The sequence below is a fragment of the Spathaspora passalidarum genome (genome assembly GCF_000223485.1).
Source record: "Spathaspora passalidarum NRRL Y-27907 unplaced genomic scaffold SPAPAscaffold_5, whole genome shotgun sequence".
Classification (NCBI taxonomy): domain Eukaryota; kingdom Fungi; phylum Ascomycota; class Pichiomycetes; order Serinales; family Debaryomycetaceae; genus Spathaspora; species Spathaspora passalidarum.
In genome coordinates, this window is record NW_006767429.1 from 1,519,191 (window position 1) to 1,537,175 (window position 17,985).

At 37.7% G+C, this 17,985-nt stretch overlaps 6 protein-coding genes across 6 annotated transcripts; 3 read left to right on the forward strand and 3 right to left on the reverse strand. All coding sequences in view use genetic code 12, as the record gives it.

The window, feature by feature from the left end:
• Positions 1–54: 54 nt before the first annotated feature.
• On the reverse strand, positions 55–744 carry UBI4 (ubiquitin; the record flags this gene model as incomplete). The annotated part of the gene is made up of 1 exon (XM_007376543.1): positions 55–744. The coding sequence occupies one exon, from the start codon at positions 742–744 to the stop codon at positions 55–57; it is 690 nt and encodes a 229-aa protein (XP_007376605.1).
• A 767-nt stretch (positions 745–1,511) lies between these two features.
• Positions 1,512–2,901, reverse strand: SPAPADRAFT_62444 (uncharacterized protein; the record flags this gene model as incomplete). The annotated part of the gene is made up of 2 exons (XM_007376544.1): positions 1,512–2,650; positions 2,706–2,901. The coding sequence occupies 2 exons, from the start codon at positions 2,770–2,772 to the stop codon at positions 1,797–1,799; spliced, it is 921 nt and encodes a 306-aa protein (XP_007376606.1).
• A 1,844-nt stretch (positions 2,902–4,745) lies between these two features.
• On the forward strand, positions 4,746–7,064 carry SPAPADRAFT_72541 (uncharacterized protein; the record flags this gene model as incomplete). Its single annotated transcript, XM_007376545.1, has 3 exons — positions 4,746–5,090; positions 5,142–5,374; positions 5,435–7,064. 3 exons carry the CDS (start codon positions 4,985–4,987, stop codon positions 6,947–6,949), a joined length of 1,854 nt encoding a protein of 617 aa, XP_007376607.1.
• A 12-nt stretch (positions 7,065–7,076) lies between these two features.
• Positions 7,077–8,351, forward strand: NOP13 (Nop13p; the record flags this gene model as incomplete). The annotated part of the gene is made up of 1 exon (XM_007376546.1): positions 7,077–8,351. The coding sequence occupies one exon, from the start codon at positions 7,109–7,111 to the stop codon at positions 8,288–8,290; it is 1,182 nt and encodes a 393-aa protein (XP_007376608.1).
• Positions 8,352–8,385: 34 nt separating this feature from the next.
• On the reverse strand, positions 8,386–11,436 carry SLK19 (Slk19p; the record flags this gene model as incomplete). Its single annotated transcript, XM_007376547.1, has 1 exon — positions 8,386–11,436. The coding sequence occupies one exon, from the start codon at positions 11,434–11,436 to the stop codon at positions 8,386–8,388; it is 3,051 nt and encodes a 1,016-aa protein (XP_007376609.1).
• A 537-nt stretch (positions 11,437–11,973) lies between these two features.
• Positions 11,974–17,881, forward strand: MDS3 (Mds3p; the record flags this gene model as incomplete). The annotated part of the gene is made up of 3 exons (XM_007376548.1): positions 11,974–14,702; positions 15,054–16,315; positions 16,340–17,881. The coding sequence occupies 3 exons, from the start codon at positions 12,839–12,841 to the stop codon at positions 17,759–17,761; spliced, it is 4,548 nt and encodes a 1,515-aa protein (XP_007376610.1).
• Positions 17,882–17,985: the final 104 nt, after the last annotated feature.

Consider the following 17,985-nt stretch of genomic DNA (forward strand, 5'->3'; position numbering starts at 1 on the left):
TATATTTAATCACCAGTGAATATTCAATTAGCTATTTAAATTCAACTATATAGTTTATTGACCACCTCTCAATCTTAAGACTAAGTGTAAAGTGGATTCTTTTTGAATATTGTAATCAGATAAGGTTCTACCGTCTTCTAATTGTTTACCGGCAAAGATCAATCTTTGTTGATCTGGTGGAATACCTTCCTTGTCTTGGATCTTGGACTTGACATTGTCAATGGTGTCTGAAGATTCAACTTCCAAGGTGATGGTCTTACCGGTCAAGGTCTTGACGAAAATTTGCATACCACCTCTCAATCTTAAGACTAAGTGTAAAGTGGATTCTTTTTGAATGTTGTAATCAGATAAGGTTCTACCGTCTTCTAATTGTTTACCAGCGAAAATCAATCTTTGTTGATCTGGTGGAATACCTTCCTTGTCTTGGATCTTAGACTTGACATTGTCAATGGTGTCTGAAGATTCAACTTCCAAGGTGATGGTCTTACCGGTCAAGGTCTTGACGAAAATTTGCATACCACCTCTCAATCTTAAGACTAAGTGTAAAGTGGATTCCTTTTGAATGTTGTAATCAGATAAGGTTCTACCGTCTTCTAATTGTTTACCAGCGAAAATCAATCTTTGTTGATCTGGTGGAATACCTTCCTTGTCTTGAATCTTAGACTTGACATTGTCAATAGTGTCAGAAGATTCAACTTCCAAGGTAATGGTCTTACCGGTTAAAGTCTTGACGAAAATTTGCATTGTAGTATATATAATTTATTTGTTTGATTAATGTTGTTGTAGAAAAGAAGAAAAGGAGAAACGAGAAATCCAGAATTTCAGTGGCGATTTCTTATCCCTTTTATAGTTTGTGTGTGTGCGGAATTTACAGGCCCAACCGAAAATATGTACAAAAAAGGAAGGTGAGGCTATACAATAGAAATCACTGGAAATGTGACGAAGAATATGAAAATGTCTCAAAAAAAAACCTGGTGACGCTTGCCACACACACTTAACCCCTATTTTTTCCTAGTCGGATTTGTCAGAATATTCCAGCGATAAGTGGGAACAATACAAAAAATAATCTAGTGTTCTTTGTAATTGGAACACAAGCAAAAAAAAGAAATTCAAAATTATTTAAATTACCTGGTAACATTTACGACAACCATCGCAACGATGCAACGAGAAGAATGTGGTTACCTGATCTCATTATACTTTAGTTTGGGAACGTTTCCTAATTGAGAAAATAGCGCAGATAGGCGGTTATACTGACCACATAATTTCGTTATGCGTTTAGCCTTCCATGCATTTCTTAGTATTAATTAGTGTAAACACAAAATGCAATGGAAGGAATACAAAATTACCTCCCCAGAAATGCATGACTAATCACAACTTTTGCGACATTAATTGAAAATTTTGCAAAAATAATGGCTTTAAATGTAGGGGTTGTATGTAACACCTTGGTTACCTTCTAGCTGGTTATCTAGGTAGTATCAACACGTTCTATTGTACTGATACTACCTGCTAGCACACACATGTTCAATCCATTAAGAGGATAGCGCGTTGAAATTCATGATGAGTTCCCGAGAAAATAAATAATTAAAAATAATAAACTAACAAAATAAATAATAAGCCGTTTCTAACCAGGCGTATAACAATAATATCCGAGAAAAATTGCGTGTTTCTCTGATAATGACCCTTGCATGACGTAGCATGAACCAATTGACCTTATAAATAAAAATATACATGCAATGTTGTAGGGAAGTAAGTGTATGAAAGCTGTTTTTTTCTTTTGTAACATGTGAAAATCGTTTCTAGAACATTGAAGATAATCGACGTGGGTTGGGCGTTCTAGGAGGTGAGGACGGATGCTCTGGCTGCATACGCGAATGAGAAGAACGCCTCTTTCCTGGTTCGTGTAGTGAACTTCGAGGTGCCATCGAGACTTCGTTTACTGTACCGGGAAGAGAAGTGAATCCAAATGGACCTGGTGGAGGTGATGCTAAAGTGTACTCCCGATCGAGTGAATATCTTCTCTCTCGTAATGGTGATTGCTGTTGTTGAACGTGTAATAAGTCGATATCCAAGGAGGTTCTCTTAACTCCAGGTGTCATGATATCAGTTCGCAACTTATGGATATGATTTCTATTATCTTGCAACTGTTCAGGATATTCCATGAAATTGATTATCTTGCGTAATTTATACCGAATTGTTTCATAATATTTGGGAGGGTAGGATAACTTCCTCAATGGTATAAAATATGTATGGTAATTACTTTGCATCCAATCAACATAATTGTGTGAGCCATTCTGAAGGAGATACAATACAACTGCACATGTTTTCAATAGACTGAGGCTGGTCTTTTCATCCAAATCATAATGGCACTTGTCCTTCCGAGAAAATAGAGCGAAAGTGTTGGAACGAGAGGGTACACTATCATGCTTTAAGTGAAAGGATGGTAGTGTTAAGGAAGTTGACCTTCTCATGGATTGGGATTCGATAGTGGAGGGCTGAGGTTGACCGCTTTTCTCATTTGCTATCTTGACTAATGGGTTCAAACGCTTAGTTACTCCTGATATTATAACGGATAAATCTTTCTTGTGGAAAGTAAGCTGTGCGAGTTCTATTAGTTCATGGTTGTATGGACCCAACGGCTCTATATTGGTAGCTAATACAAATGTTAGTAACCATCTCACCTAATAACTAAAATAAGGTATGCGTACCATCTTTAATCTTTGAATCTGTGGTTGAAGACGTGATGTTCTTTATTGATTGTATTATATGTGTCATGACTATCTGTTTGAATAATTATATTTAATAAAGTTAAACGATATCACCTGAGGTTATCAACAGATTTATAAATGGTGAAATATAGTGGGGTAAATACTAGAAGCCCTGCGAGAAGATTAAAACGGGAATAGAAAAAGTGACGGCGGTAAAAATGAAACCATAACAATTGGTTCCTTTTTATATCATCATTGCTAATGTTTTACTAAATTTTATGGAGGCGAGTTATCACCGAAAAGGAATAGTCGGCTGATAAATACAATGTCAAAAAAAATTTAAAACCCGAAGCTGGTTTATTTTGCGGGACTGCAAATGTTCGGAATCATCGGTTAAGCACCTGCGAAACTTCACTGTTTCTTTTGTGGGGGGGGAGGCATGATCCTTCACTGCATTTAATATTTGAAAACTGTTCTTGAACTTGCCTAAATGACATAATCAGAAAACATCCGGCTGAACCATCGGCTTAGGTGTGTTTAGATTTAGCTTTTTGCAAAATTTAATTTGCAACGGTTATAGAGAGACGGAAATTAAAGTTTGCGACAAGGGTCTGTCCTGCACATGATAATTTCAATTTTATTTTTGCCAGCATTGCAATATCACCAAACACCTAATGAAATTTCCGCCTGAATCAGGGTCGTTCGGGAATAGTTGCCTATGCTGAATCAGCTAAATCGGTATAGAAGTTAACTTTGATGGACCAGGGAGGGGTGATTTGTCTAGCTAGTAACAATTTCTTAATTCGCTAGTACTTTACACGATTCTAGACAGAATGGGATGTTGTGTTTAACAACAATTTATCAATATCTTCCATCAAGCTGGAAAATCTTTTTTAGTTTAGTGCTCTACAGTCATAGTTTCTAATTATTCTTGCTTTTACTGGCTTGATCGAGCTATTCGATGTAATGTAAATTCCTGGACAGTTGTAGTGCAATTTAACGCATCTAGTGCTAAATAAAGTTCTGTAAGTAGCCGTGTATGACTCGCAGTTTCATGTAGTGAGGGCAACACCGGATAAAGTCAGTAACTATGTAACTATGGTGGTGTCTTATATACAGGTATGTTGATATTAGCGACGCCACTGTCAAATGGATAATGTCGTTCTCCCCCACTTGATTTGCACCTTTGTTTTGACCTCCTCACATCCATTATTTTCTGATTCCCCTATACAGAAATTGCTCGTGCTTAAAATTTTTGCCTCTGTATATTTATAGAAGTACTCCCCTTTCAATTTCTCTTCTCCTTTCTTCAAGACATAACTCTACACTATCGTTTTCATATATAACTAAAAAGGCATTTGCGAAGCTAATATAAACAGAATTGGACCCAGTTTAAGAGTACCAGAAGTAAATCCCTCAGCTGAGTCTTTTTTTTTTTTTACAACCACCCCCTAATTTTACAACCAAAACAAAATAAACATTCCAAAGCACAATTGTGGGATTCAAACAGCTTTTGCGGGTGTCATTTTACTTATATTAGACGTTGAATTGAATTTATTGATTGTTGGCGGTCTATTTACTTAAAGTTGTTAGGAGTTCAAAGTCCGTTCCCCACTTCCTTATCGCTTTTCGTTTTCCACCAATTGACGCGTTAAATACTAAGAGGGTTTCATTTCGACCGTGTTTTGACTACAGGAACTAATCCTAGAATCAATTGGATTTGCTCAAGGTTTAGAGTTACCCCTATATTACAAATCAAACATTTGGCATCCTCGTTACAGTGTGCATCCAGACAATTCTACAACATAATAGCGACGACATTTCCGAATCATTTGTTCAAGAAAATAAAAAATAAAAAAGCAATCCAGTGTCAGTCAGTAAGTCGACTCAATACAAAGAAAAAAAAAATTATCGGTGAAGAAAAAAAATTTTCATTTTCTCATCTAGCAGAAAAATCACTCAGCAAAGTGTGGTGTGGTTTTTTTTTTTTTTTTTTTTTTTGACTGAGAAATTTAAGTTTAGATTTTCGATTTTCGTACTGTCACACTACGTTAGATATTAACCCAGATTCATCCGATTATCCTTAGGCTTTCACACATTTTTCGTATTTAAAACCTTGGTTTGAAGTGTAATACAAACTAGGACCCCCTAGAGTTATTTATGTTCTTAAAGAATACCCAAAACATTGCTATATAACCATAAATTGCAAAGTGGGGACGTAACAAACTCATCACAGTGTTAATTTCATCTTGGGCATCACCACATTATAAACATAGAAGATGACTGAAAGTTGTAAATCTTCAAACAGATCGTCATCAACATCATCCCCGACTGAATCGCCGGTCTTATCAGCTATAACCACCACCGAAGAAGAGTATGATGATGGTGAAGATGGAAGTTCCATACTAGATGCTAAATACCTTAAACAGAAGCAAGAAAAGAAATTAAAGCTGGAAGAAGATCGTAAACCATCATTCAATTACAATTTGGAGATTTTTAACTTGTGTAAGGAGTATCTTAATACCAAAAACCATCATGGATTAGCCTTGATTGCTAGGCAAAAGGGAATACCGCCTTTCCTTAGGTTCAAGGTATGGCCAATTTTATTAAAGTATCATCCATTTGTATTAAACCCTTTCATCCAACCAGATACTGATATTATCAAAGAAGCAAACCGTAATCTTAATAACAGTAACAATGATACGAAGGAAAATACTAAAGCAGAAAAGCCGACTGAGCTGGGCTCCCATTCTGCTTCTGCGCCGGCATTATCTTCAGATACAAATGACGCCATAAAACATCAAGTGAGACGTGATTTGGCCAAATATATTCAAAGATTGAAGTATTCCAATACTAAATATACGGTATCTGAATTGGAGCATGAAATACTATCTACTTTAGAACATTCAATTATAAAATTCAGTCGAAAATGGGGGAAAATTATCAAATATGATGAAGCCTTAACCTGGATAGCTCTTAACTTAGCTGAATGGTTCCCTCCAATTCCAAAAACTCCGTGGGTATTAATGGGAAGAGATCATTCTTCCCCAAACCATTTATTGACAGTTAACTTATTAGACGATTATTCAAATTATATAGACAATATTCCTGAGTTGAGAGAATATCTTGAGGAATTAATTTACAAGGATGAGAGAATCTCCCATATGTCATTCCATGAAGTTTACGAACGGTTGGTTTTAGTATTATTACATTGTCCTGAACCTGCTTCCAAGAAGAAGCGCGGACAAGAACTTGCAATGTTAAAAAAGAGCCAGTCAAACAAAGAACGAAAACACGACCATAGTGACGAAGATAATTCTGATCAGCCAAAGTTAAATAAGACAACTTTGCCAATTACTGGTGGGACAATTGAAGAGCGAGTTTCGTATTTCATTTATTGTTTACGAAAGTTGTTACCCGAATTATCGCAATTTTTCCAAGAAGAGCAAGTGTTGACGAAATTTGGCACATCAGATGATGAATGGATTATTTGGTGGCTTAAATTTTGTGGGTCCAAAGTTTGGTCCAGATATGACCGGGGTAGAATCTGGGATTTACTTTTAGGATGGAGATTACAGAATCCAAAAAAGGACTTCAATTATTATTATGAAAAATTGAATTATCCAAATAGAAACACTTTGGAGAAATTAGGCCCCGATATTTTCTGGTCCTTGACCAATGAAGAGGAAACTGATTTCAAAGAACAAGAAGATGAAGAGAAAACTGTGCTTAGACAAAATTCATTCCGAAATTTAATTGAAGAATTGACTTTATCGCAAACGGTTGTTACTAAAGCGGCTGGTTCTCCTGATTCTACGCATAAAACCACTTCATCATCAGCTTCATCTGTCGCGCCATCCCTTTCAATTCCATTTTCCAAACTTGACCCCCACATCTCGTTGATTTTCATTTCATTGGCATTATTAAAATCGAGAGAAAATAGTTTGGTTGAATTGGATCAACATGAAATAAGACAATTTTTATCTCGTTTGCCATCAAAGGCATACAAGTATAAGCTGAAGAAGAAGAATGGACAGCAGCAGGGTAATTCTACCTCTTCATCTTCATCCAATTCCCCAGTGGCATACCCTATTCATGATGACCGTAATGATATATCTAGCAGTATAATGATTCTGAATGACTCTGCAGAGAACCATAAGGTTAATTATATCGATAATATAATTCAGGAAGCTGGCGAATTATGGAGAAAATGGCTATGGGTAGAGATGATTGATGATAATTGAACGTTCGTAATGTATAGTTTTGCAGTTTTTGTAAATACAATTTATATTTTTTTTTTTGCTTCTTTTGCAGCGATGGCTTACTTTTGATGCAGGAAAAAAAGTTTAGAGATGGATTTTATACTTACTTGATTCCACGTAATAGAACCAAATATATATACCATGTCTAATTCAAGTCTGGAAGATATCCCGGTTGAAGTTCAACCAGTTGAAAATAAGAAGGAATCGAAAAAAGAAAAGAAATTAAGAAAACAAGAAAAGAAGAACAAGAAACTGAAAAAGACTGATGAAGTAGAGCAATCGGAAGAAGAACAAGAAGATGAACAAGAAGATGATGAACAAGAAGCAAATGACGATGAAATAGAGATTGATTTGACTGCTTCTGTTCCTTTATCCAAGAAACAGCAGCGTCTTTTAAAGAAAGGTAAATTAGATTTGGATAAACTTGCAAAGAAACACCCAATACCTAAGGCTGCTGATGCTGAACCAGAAAAGCCCAGCAAATCTGAATTTGGGGTATGGATAGGTAATCTTTCGTTCGATACATCCAGAGAAGATATTATCCGTTTCATAGTTGGGAAGACTTCGCAGCTAGAGGACGAGTCGTTACCTAAGGTCGTAGAAGAAGATATCACCAGAGTTAATATTCCTAAGAAAGATGGTAATAAAATCAAGGGGTTCGCTTATGTTGATGTTCCTTCATTAGCTCATGTCAACTCAATAGTTGCATTAAGTGAATCCGTACTTAACGGACGTAAATTATTAATCAAGAATGCCAACTCCTTCGAAGGTAGACCAGCTGCTAGTCCAACAAGTGCCCTTTCCAAGAATCCACCAAGCAGAATTTTATTTGTGGGTAATTTATCGTTTGATACCACCGAAGATAACTTGCAAGAACACTTTAGACATTGTGGTGATATAGTCAGAATTAGAATGGCTACATTTGAAGATACTGGCAAGTGTAAGGGTTTTGCCTTTATTGATTTCAAAGATGAAGAAGGACCTACAACTGCCTTGAAATCCAAATTAGCAAAGATGTTAATCAATAGAAAATTAAGATTAGAATATGGTGAAGATAGATCAAAGAGGAACCCACATATGAGGGCCCGTGCTAATGATGAAGTTATAGAAGGCGAAGTTCCCGAAGAAAAGCATGTTCCTGTAGAACGTGTTGAACGTCGTCCAAGAACTGAAGAGCCAGCTCCAAGAAAGAGAGTATTCAAAGAAAGAAGACAACCTGACTCTAACAACAAGAGACAAAAGTCTTCTGTGGCATTGGCAACTGCTCAAAGAGCTAGTGCTGCTATTGTTCCTTCTACTGGTAAAAAGATTACATTTGATTGATTTGTAGTATAAAGTATATTCAATAAAACATATAAAATTATAAAAAATGAGTGAAATAACGAATGAAACAAAAAAAAATCATCAACTTTTCTTCTCTATGTTGCTATCCTTTCAAAAAGGTTCTTGTTTTTTTCCAATGTCTTGTGATGATCAAACTCGTCATCGGAAACTTCAAAATAATTTGGATCATTCTTATGTGACTCAAACTCACTATCTGAAACCAATTCATAAACAGACTGGATTTCCCATGATGATGCATCGTCATTGTCAGCAGGTAAGGAAATAGGTGACTTGGCGACTTGTTTTTTTGGTACAGGTTCTTTCTTCTTAACTGGTTCTTGCTTCGATGGTTTGGTTGGTGAAGCTTCGGTCAATTTCTTTCCAAACAGTTTCAATTTGTCTGAAAGACTTCCTTTACGAGGAGGAGGTGCACTGCTCTTGGTGTTTCCATTGATAGCTTTAGAAGGTGATTTTGCAACGTTAGCAGCAGCTGAGTTTGCCTGTGCCGCAACAGCACCAATAGTGCTAGCTACAGCTGCTCCAGTTGCAGCAGCACCAACAACTGCTCCAGTTCCAATATTTTTCTTCTCATTTGACTCTTTTGAATTTACAACGTCTTTAGACTTTGGAATGGCTCCGTTTCCAGGGGCGGAAACTTCATTGCTAATCCCTAAAAAAGGCTGTGCTTCAAATGCTGGTTGATCTAATTCAATCTTTTTGGTTAATCTTTCAACTTCCAATTCCCTATCTTGAATCAACTTCTTAATTTCTTCCACCTTTGGATCTTTGGCGGTTTCATTTGCCAATCTAAGTTTTTCTTCACGAAGAGCTCTAATTTTTTTCAAGTTTTCAACTTCTTCCGACAATCTTTGTTTTTGCAAGTTTTCAAATTCTAAACGTTTTTGATACAACAGAAGCTTGGCATCATGTTCGTCTTTTAATTTTTGAATTTGGAGTAACTTGGCCTGGGCAACATCTTCAGCTTCCTTTCTTTCCAATTCAGCAGCCTTGGCACGTTCTTCTTGTAATTCTGCAATTTCACGTTCCAAAGATTCGCGCTCCAACTTTTCCTTGTCTAATCTTTCCTGGTAAAGACGATCTTGTTCAGCTCTTTCATCTTCTAATCTCTTTTGTTCCTCTTCTCTCTTCTTGATAGCAGCAGCAAGTTGAATTTCAGGGTCGTTCTTCCTTCTTTCCTCTTCTTCACGTTTTTGTTGTTCTTGAACTAATTTCTCCTTGGCTTCCCATTCAGCTTGTTCCTTTTCAAGACGTTCACGTTCTTCACGTTCCTTTTGAAGCTTACGTTCTTGTTCTTCCTTTTCCTCTTGTTCTTGACGTTCACGTTCTTCTTTGAGTCTTTGTCTTTCAAGCTCTTCTTGGTGCTTTCTAGTTTGGTACTCTTCTTCAGCTTCGATTCTCTTTCTTTCGTGTTCACGAGCTACTTGTTCAGCCATGTCACGTTTTTCAGCATGCCAAGAATTATACTTGTCCTTAGCTTCATCGAGTCTAGTTGCTCTCTGTTCCTTATCTGAGTGTAAAGAAGCGAGTTTGGCGCCATATGCACCAATAGCAGTGGTGAGAAGACCAATTTCAGCAACGAGACCAGCATGCTTTTTCTTCTTTTCGTCTAAGTTTTCCTTCAGGGTAGCAATGTTTTTGTCAAGTTCATCCTTACGTGATAAGTTGGCAGTAATAGCATCTTGATGTAAGGTATGCTTAGACTTTAAGTCATTCAACTTTTCGGTTTCTTCGTTCAATTTAGCTTCCAATTCTTCAATCTTGGACAAAAGTTCAGAGTTTTTGTTATCATAGTCGTTCTTTTGTTCTTGCAAGGTTTCAATTTCTTGGGTGGTAGTTTCGTGACCAGCAATGGCATCTTCAAGTTCTTGCTTCTTGGTGGTGACTAATTCTTCATGGTTCTTGATCAAGTTTTCCTTATCAGTTTCATGTTGTTCTACAGCCTTGGTTTCACGATCTTCATATTCTTTATTACTGGTTTCAATTTCGTCCTTGGTTTGCTTGTCAAATGCAACAGCTGTATCATCAGCTTCCTTCATTGATCTCGTCAAATTAGCAAGCTTGCCCTCAATCTCGGTGTTGAATTTATCCTTCTTTTTACCAAGCTTACCCAAGTATTTCTGAAATTCACCTTGTAATTTACCTTCGTGCTTCTTGGTTTTGGCATCGATGTCTTGTTGGTGCTTAATTTCATCTTCTTGTCTGGTCTTGCTGACTTCTTCATTGATATTTGCAAGAACAGGAGCTACTCTTTTAGCTGCAATCTCCATCAATTGAGCTTGGGTCATTTTCAAACCCAGACCTAAATCAATTTCACGATGTGGATCGTCAATTTCTTTATTGACAGCAGAAGTGGCTGCTAAACTAAGATCTTGGTACTTCTTCAATAATATTGGCTTTTCCTTGAGCTTATCTTCGATTTCTTTGGTTGCTGATGGAGCTGGTGTAGATTTGGTAGTTGTTGGTTGAGTGACTAATTCAATTTCTTCCTCTTCTGCAGCAACTGGCTCTTCTTCTTTGTCTTCCTCAATTTCTTCGGGTACATCAGCTGGAATCTTTGCATCAGTTGGAACTGGTTCTTCATCGTCATATTTCGAAGATGTATTGTCAAGCGGAGTTGCATCATGTTTTGGCTTTTCTGGTGCAACAGGTTCAACTTCTTCTTGTTCGGCAAGGTCGGCTTCATCTTCTGCATCCTTAGATATGTCTGCAGTTACTTCTTTATCTTTAAGATCACCTTCAATTGGCTCCGTCTTTGCTTCAGCTTCGGCTTCAGTTTCTGCTTCTGCATCTCCGGTAGCTTCTTCGGCTTCCTTAGCTTCCTTAGTTTCCTTAGCTTCCTTAGCTTCCTTTTCCTTGGCTAAGGCTTCTTCCTTTGCCTTTTTTTCAGCCTCCTTTGCAGCTCTCTTTTCAGCTTCTAATGTTGGATGTCTGGTGAACTTTTCGGGGACCTTAATCTTATCAATCTTATTAGACTCTTTGAATTGTTGAAGTAAGGAAACCTTTTGTTTCTTAGGGCCAGACTTGTCACCTTCGGTCTCACCATTGGATCTAAATGGTGACACCCATGTCGAGCTGGACGTTAATGTTTTTAAAATGCTATTACCCTCGGACTTTTTTTCGGACATGGTGCAATCAATTGAAAGATAACTGGGTAATCAATTGACTAACTAGTGTTCAATTGAGTTGGGTGAGTAAGGAATGGAAGAGAACAATTGTGTTGGAAAAAGAAAATAAAATGATAGCAAGTTAGAAAAAGGGGCGGCTCTGGGGCAAAAGCTTGTCAGGTTTGGAATTCTTGCGGTGAAATTGACAAGCGAATTTCAGGTGGTGTCAGAAACAAAGGGGGGGACCAGAAACCAAACCATGTAAGCTAAGGCTCGTCCGGATTGGGAAGTGAAATTACCTCCGAAAATAAAAACACCGTGCACGTGACCTTGTTAGTAAGGGTGGGTGCAAATTTTAAAGTTTTCTTTGCTAAGTGCTTCAAACATAGTTTGCTGTTTAGTAATTCAGATACAGCTTACTACAAATAAAAAGATACTTGTGGAATTATACTATTTCAGTCTAGAACCGTTGACGTTAGCGAAGGAGTTTACTAATTTGGTAGAAAATTATCCCAATTATTCGGAAAATACACCGAAAGCTAACAAGAATTATTAAATGCAGGAAGAGTAAACGATCGAGCAACTGATAACATGAACACAGTCACCAGGTGCAAAACAACTGACCAACGAGAAAGTTATCTTAATAGATCTCACTTTCACAGTGTACGAAGATTAGTTTAACCTTATATCATTGTACATTGAAAGAAACATAACAACGGTAACTCATCCGAACTGATCATTCATTCAAGTAGTCCAAGAATAGCAGTACCGCTTGGCGTATATTGCAATTCTTGGCCAATATAGCTCAACGCTCCCAGGCATTTGCGGCATACAACACAAAATTGGTTCAGGTACACGCCCTGGCATCCTTTCATCCACTAAGGGAAAAATTAAACATAAGAATTTTTTTTTTGCTTCTACCCACACTTTTACCCTCAGATTATTTTTACAACCAAAAAGGTTAACCTGGTCAACCAGAAACAAATTGACAACATCATTTTCAATCAACAATCACCCCTTCTTTCCTTATCCTAATCACCACTTTCCAACCACTAGAAAGCTAGATCTTAGCTTTCGTACATCGCCAGAACGCATTAGCCACCTGTCATTTCTAAATATATCAACAAAAAAAGACAGATTTACACAGATTGGGTCTTTTTTTTTTCTTAGAAGGATTTGAAAGAGAGGAAGAAGAAGCCAGACAAGGCTGGTTTTTCGTATTTTATACCATAATTGTCATCACAACCGTCGTCTTATCTAAGTCCTTGATTGTTGATTTAGTGCAACAAGTCTTGTGCGTACTTGTTGAACCCTACTTTTAATTCTAGTCCACATATCTTGTTTAGGGAATTTCCAGATAACCAATTTTTCCATTTATACAATATTTCACTTCAATTGATACATCCCATTGAAATAATACAACATGGGTTCGTTAATCCCTACGTTAAGTTCTTGCCACCCGTTACAACTACCTCCTGCTGAGAAAGATGATAGATTAAATTTGAATGTCCGGACTGGTTCCGCATCCACTTTATACAATTCATTCATATTCACCTATGGTGGACTCACTATTGCATTAGAATTATCAAATTACACCGTGGAAGAGATCAATCGAACTTTCCATAATAAAGTAAACGAAACTAATTTAAGATTCAAGACAATTGATAAATACCTCTCGGGGGAATTGTTCTATATGAATTTGATTGAACGACATTGGACTAGAGTCGCTTTTGATAATTCACTAGCGCCATCAAGACCAAGTCCCAGATTACTACATCAAATGTGTGCCTTGAACAATTGCATTTACTTATTTGGAGGTTTAGTACTACCAGATTTCACAAACGGGGATGCATCTTTTTTGAGTGCCACTAATGACTTGTGGGAGTTTAATCTCGAAAAAAACAAATGGACATTATTGCATGACGGGGTAGATTATTCCCGAGATAAAGCAATCCCAGCTCCTAGATACAACCATAAGATGGCCACAATTTCGAGTTTATCATTTGTCAATAAACGAGATCATTTTGGTATATTTATTTGTGGAGGACGAGACCAGCGAGGAAGAGAAATATACGACAATGTACTATTTGATTTAGTTGAAAAGAGATATGTTGGTACCCTGCCATTGCAATTATCAGTCACGACATCAAACCCAAAAAAGGACGAAGCTCATGGTTTAAACAATTTCAAGGCCAATGAAGACCATTTGTTAAGTCTTAATTCAACCACAGGTATGATACTTAGTTTTGTGGAAGAAGTTGAATCGGAACAAAAGATTGATGGTAAAACCAAGACGCTCCACACATCCACCACACACGAAGAATCACTTATCGTATATTCCGCGACTAAAGAGGACCATCATAATTCATTAGTCTCATTTAAACTAGGTAAACTGATTAAATCAGGAAGAACATTACCGGTACATCGCAAGAAAATTGTTAATAACTTGACTACTCCCTTCAATTTACGATACCCCTCTGGAGGGTTATTTGGACAAAACATAGTTGTTACTGGATTTTTACCAGGGGAGATTGATATTTCCATCTTCATATATAATAAGCCCACCGGAAAATGGTCTCGATTGAATGTTGTATGTAATCATGATTATGGTAGCCATCGTTTCTGGGGAGGTTTTGTTTGGCAATCGCATCACAAGGTTGTCTTGCTTGGAAATTATTTAACTTCAAGAACAACAAGTAGTGTACGATACTTTACTATTATGGTCACTGTTAGTTTACCAATCACGAATATTTTGGCTAGTTCAGAATTAGAGGGTGGTCATTTTCATCGAGAAGATGGAACGAAAGTGTACCGTCGTAAATCATCCACAACCACTGATAACGATGAGTTCCTGTCGGATACAAGTAGTAGTGAAGGAGCATCAGATGGAAATGAAGAAGATGACTTGCTTCATACAAGGAGACACTCAATTACTACATTAGCTACCGATAAATCGCCTGCAGCAATTAGTTTTACAGAGTATGTCCATTATGCAGCACCCAAGGTGACTTTTACCACTATCAGATCAGTATTCCCACCAGCAGCAATAACCTTAGGGAGAAATGCGTTTGAAAGATATGGAGACATGGTATCTGATTTTGAACTTGTTTCTTCCAACGGTGATAGAATACCTGTATGTCTTGTGGTATTGATGGAAAGATGGGGCGGTTATTTTGTTCAGTTATTATCAAAAGGATATGTTCAAGCAGTTGACAAGTTTGAAACCCAGCAGGCCATGGGATTATATGAAGGACAAAGATTAAGATCAAAGACTAGCAATTCAAGTGGTACCACCACAAGCAATTCTCCAAACAGTTCCTTTAACAAGTTTAAGATGTCTCTTGGTGGATCATCAGTTAGTTCATCAGATTTGCCACCTGAAAAGACAGTAGCAACTCATACGCCTAGTTCTTTGACCACATTATCGGAGCAGCTGTCGATACCATCATCAGCCTCATCATCTGTAACTAAGGAAGACGATAAGAATGTGAAATTGTACCTTTCAATACCAGCACCATCTAAGAAGCAACCAAAGGATGCACCACAATTTAGGTTACCATTCCAAGATCTGCCAACTTCACTGAGAACGTCACCTCAACCAGCTGAACAGCCAGGCGCAGAACCTCTCTTCAAATCAGAGTCACCATCATCATCACCCAGGCCACCGTTAAAAACAAACACTTCTGCAGTTGATCCTCACCAAATAAATTTCCGCAGGAGTTCAATGACATCTTCACACTTTAACACTAATCCTCTTTTCCCATCTGATTTACAAGATATCCCTCCACAACTACCATTACCTACGGAATCATTACCTCCAGTACCTGCCACGCCAGTATCATTTAGAAGTTCATCTAGAAAAGGATCTCAAGATTTGGGTTCACCGCGTGCTTCATTATTGCATACATTAACAGTATTAAGGAATATACCCACTTCTAGATCTCCCAGAGATTCACCATTTGCATCTCCCAGAGCATCATTGTCAGGACAGGGGGGGATAGCCCCCGGTATTAATCATCCAGTCAATAGTTCAGCTGGAGAATTATTTGGTTCGCCATTTTCTAATTTCCGCAGTCCAGGAAGAACATTATCAGCTGCTGCAACCAATAGAAGAAGATCAATTGATGTATTGATGGCAGGTGAGCCTGCTGAATTGACTAAACCTCTGGATTCGTTGGATCTCAGAACTGAGAAAGCTTCACTTTCCACCATGAATTCGGAAGGCACCAGAGATAGTAGCATTGCCGAGGGATACAAGAGCAGTGACGATGATCTGTCAAGAACAGGTTCACAAATCTCTAGCGGCAGTATTTCAGCACCAACACCATTCACCCCATCAGATTCCAAAGAGGGAGAGATCGACAAGCAGGAAGGAGATGTGTTTGAAAATGCATTGTTGAATTTTGACAATATTGAAAGTAACACATTTAGAATGGAACCGCTGTTGATACCTCGGAAATTATATTTCCCATTCCCTACGATCACCGTCAAGGCATTTTGTGAATATTTGTATACGGGTCAAATTGGAAATAAGTGGATATTAGCACCAACTGTGTTGGACAATCTTTTAATTGCAAAGCAATATCGAGTTCCACTTTTGTATGACTTAATCAGTGAAGTATTATTTGGTATCATTGGAAGAAAGGAAGCGTATGTTGTTGGGGAAGGGAATAAATTAAAACGAAAATATTTTGATTTGATGAAACAATTGGGTGCTCCAACTGACCCTAATTTCAGTTTCCCCTTGGATGAATATGAAGGGTTTATGGATACTGTGGACGATGCATATTTGGACATAGGACTTTTAAAAAAGATTTCAAGAACTAGGAAAACTAGAGCTGCTCTGAAGAGTTCAAAGAAATCCACTAGTTCGTTGTTTGCTGGTATGGATGAAGAATCTGTAAGTAAAATAACCATGTCCAAGCTTAGTAAGAAGAGATCTAGTAAAGAACTTCTGCCGAAGGAAGTTGTCGAGACTGATCAGGAATTGCTGCCTAAATCTCGTGGCGATGAGAATGATAACACTCTTGAACGGAACGATGAAGATAGTGACGGGCATGACGATACATTTGAAGGTGCTCCAGAAAATATGGAAAATGTTGTTGAGAAAGTTACAACTAATGTTGAAGAAGAAGATGAAGTTAATGTTTCTGACGAACGTGAAATGAATTCAAATAGCGAAGAAGAACAAGAAATTGAATTGGGTTATTTGGACACTTATGCCAATTCAGGAATCCCTATAGGTCCACGTTCCAAATCCGTATTCGACAAACACAGTTTCTTATTCCAGGAACTCAAGCAAGCGGAAGAGGAAATTGAAGCTGAAGATGAAGATGAAAGAGGCCGTGGTGCAAGCACTAGTACAAAAGATACTGATTATGCTGAACGGAATGCAAATTATGCTCTTGGTGAATTAATTTCCCCTGATGCTCCAATTCCTTCTGATTACAGTATTGATTTGATTTTTGAGGCTGGAACTATAGTTAGCGATTTAAAATTAATGTTGCGGGCGTACAACTTACGTGCTATGACTAGGATTTTGAAGAGAACCAGAGCTGATATTGAAAGAGCGATATCAGAATTAGAAGAGTTGGTAGAATCCAAGAAACATCACGATGACTTGAAACTTAAACGTGCCACCGGAACCGAAAGTGTTAAATACGAGAACAGGAAGTCTTCGGGAATTGATCCTCATACTGTCGCCCATGAAACAAGCGAATCACCCAGCGAAACGAGTGCTATGATTAGGTCCGAAAGTTCGTCTTTTGGATTTCATGATATGGTACCATCGTCTTCCAATAATTCCGTGAATACCACAAACTCTCAAAGAAGCAATGGTGGTGGCAGTACAACGGGATCTGCTCATCCAATATCTCGAACTGGATCACATACAAGTTTACGAGGTTTAACTTCATTAACTCCATTTAGTAAGTCCAAGGAAAGATTAGCCAGGAATGAGCTGGCCTCCGATTTAGTTTCCATGGATAAGGTGCCAATGACATTTGACAAATCTATTCGGAAGAAGTTTCATACTGTTGGTACTGGTGTTTTAGGAAGAGTACCAACTACAAAAGCAGAGGAAGTGATAACTAGTTCTGCGTCATCTATCAAATCTGCTGCAACGGCTGCTACTTCTGCTACCACATCAGTTAACAAGAAATATGGGTTATTTCATCTTCATCGTAGAGAAAAGACTAGTTCTGGAGATGAATTATCGGTTGAATCTAATAAATTGGAGAGAGCTTCTTCACAAGTGAGTCTTAGCTCGGGAAGTAGCAAGAATGAATCTACAACTGGTACCACACATAAGAGAAGAGGTCGTGGTTTGTTTGGACTTATGAAGTAATCTATGTAATTATCTAATAGTTTAAATACAATAGTAATGATTTAAATGTTGTAAGGGATCTAAGAATCGAAACAAAATTGTGAAGTTATAATTGCGTTTGGTGGAGGGTGGAGGAAAGGTGGGGGAGAAATCCATTGTTTGTTCTAACCTGATTACTAATCTAGTAGTATTTCATTTTTCTCGAGTGTTCTGCAAGCGCCCCTCAATTCACATAACAATGAAAA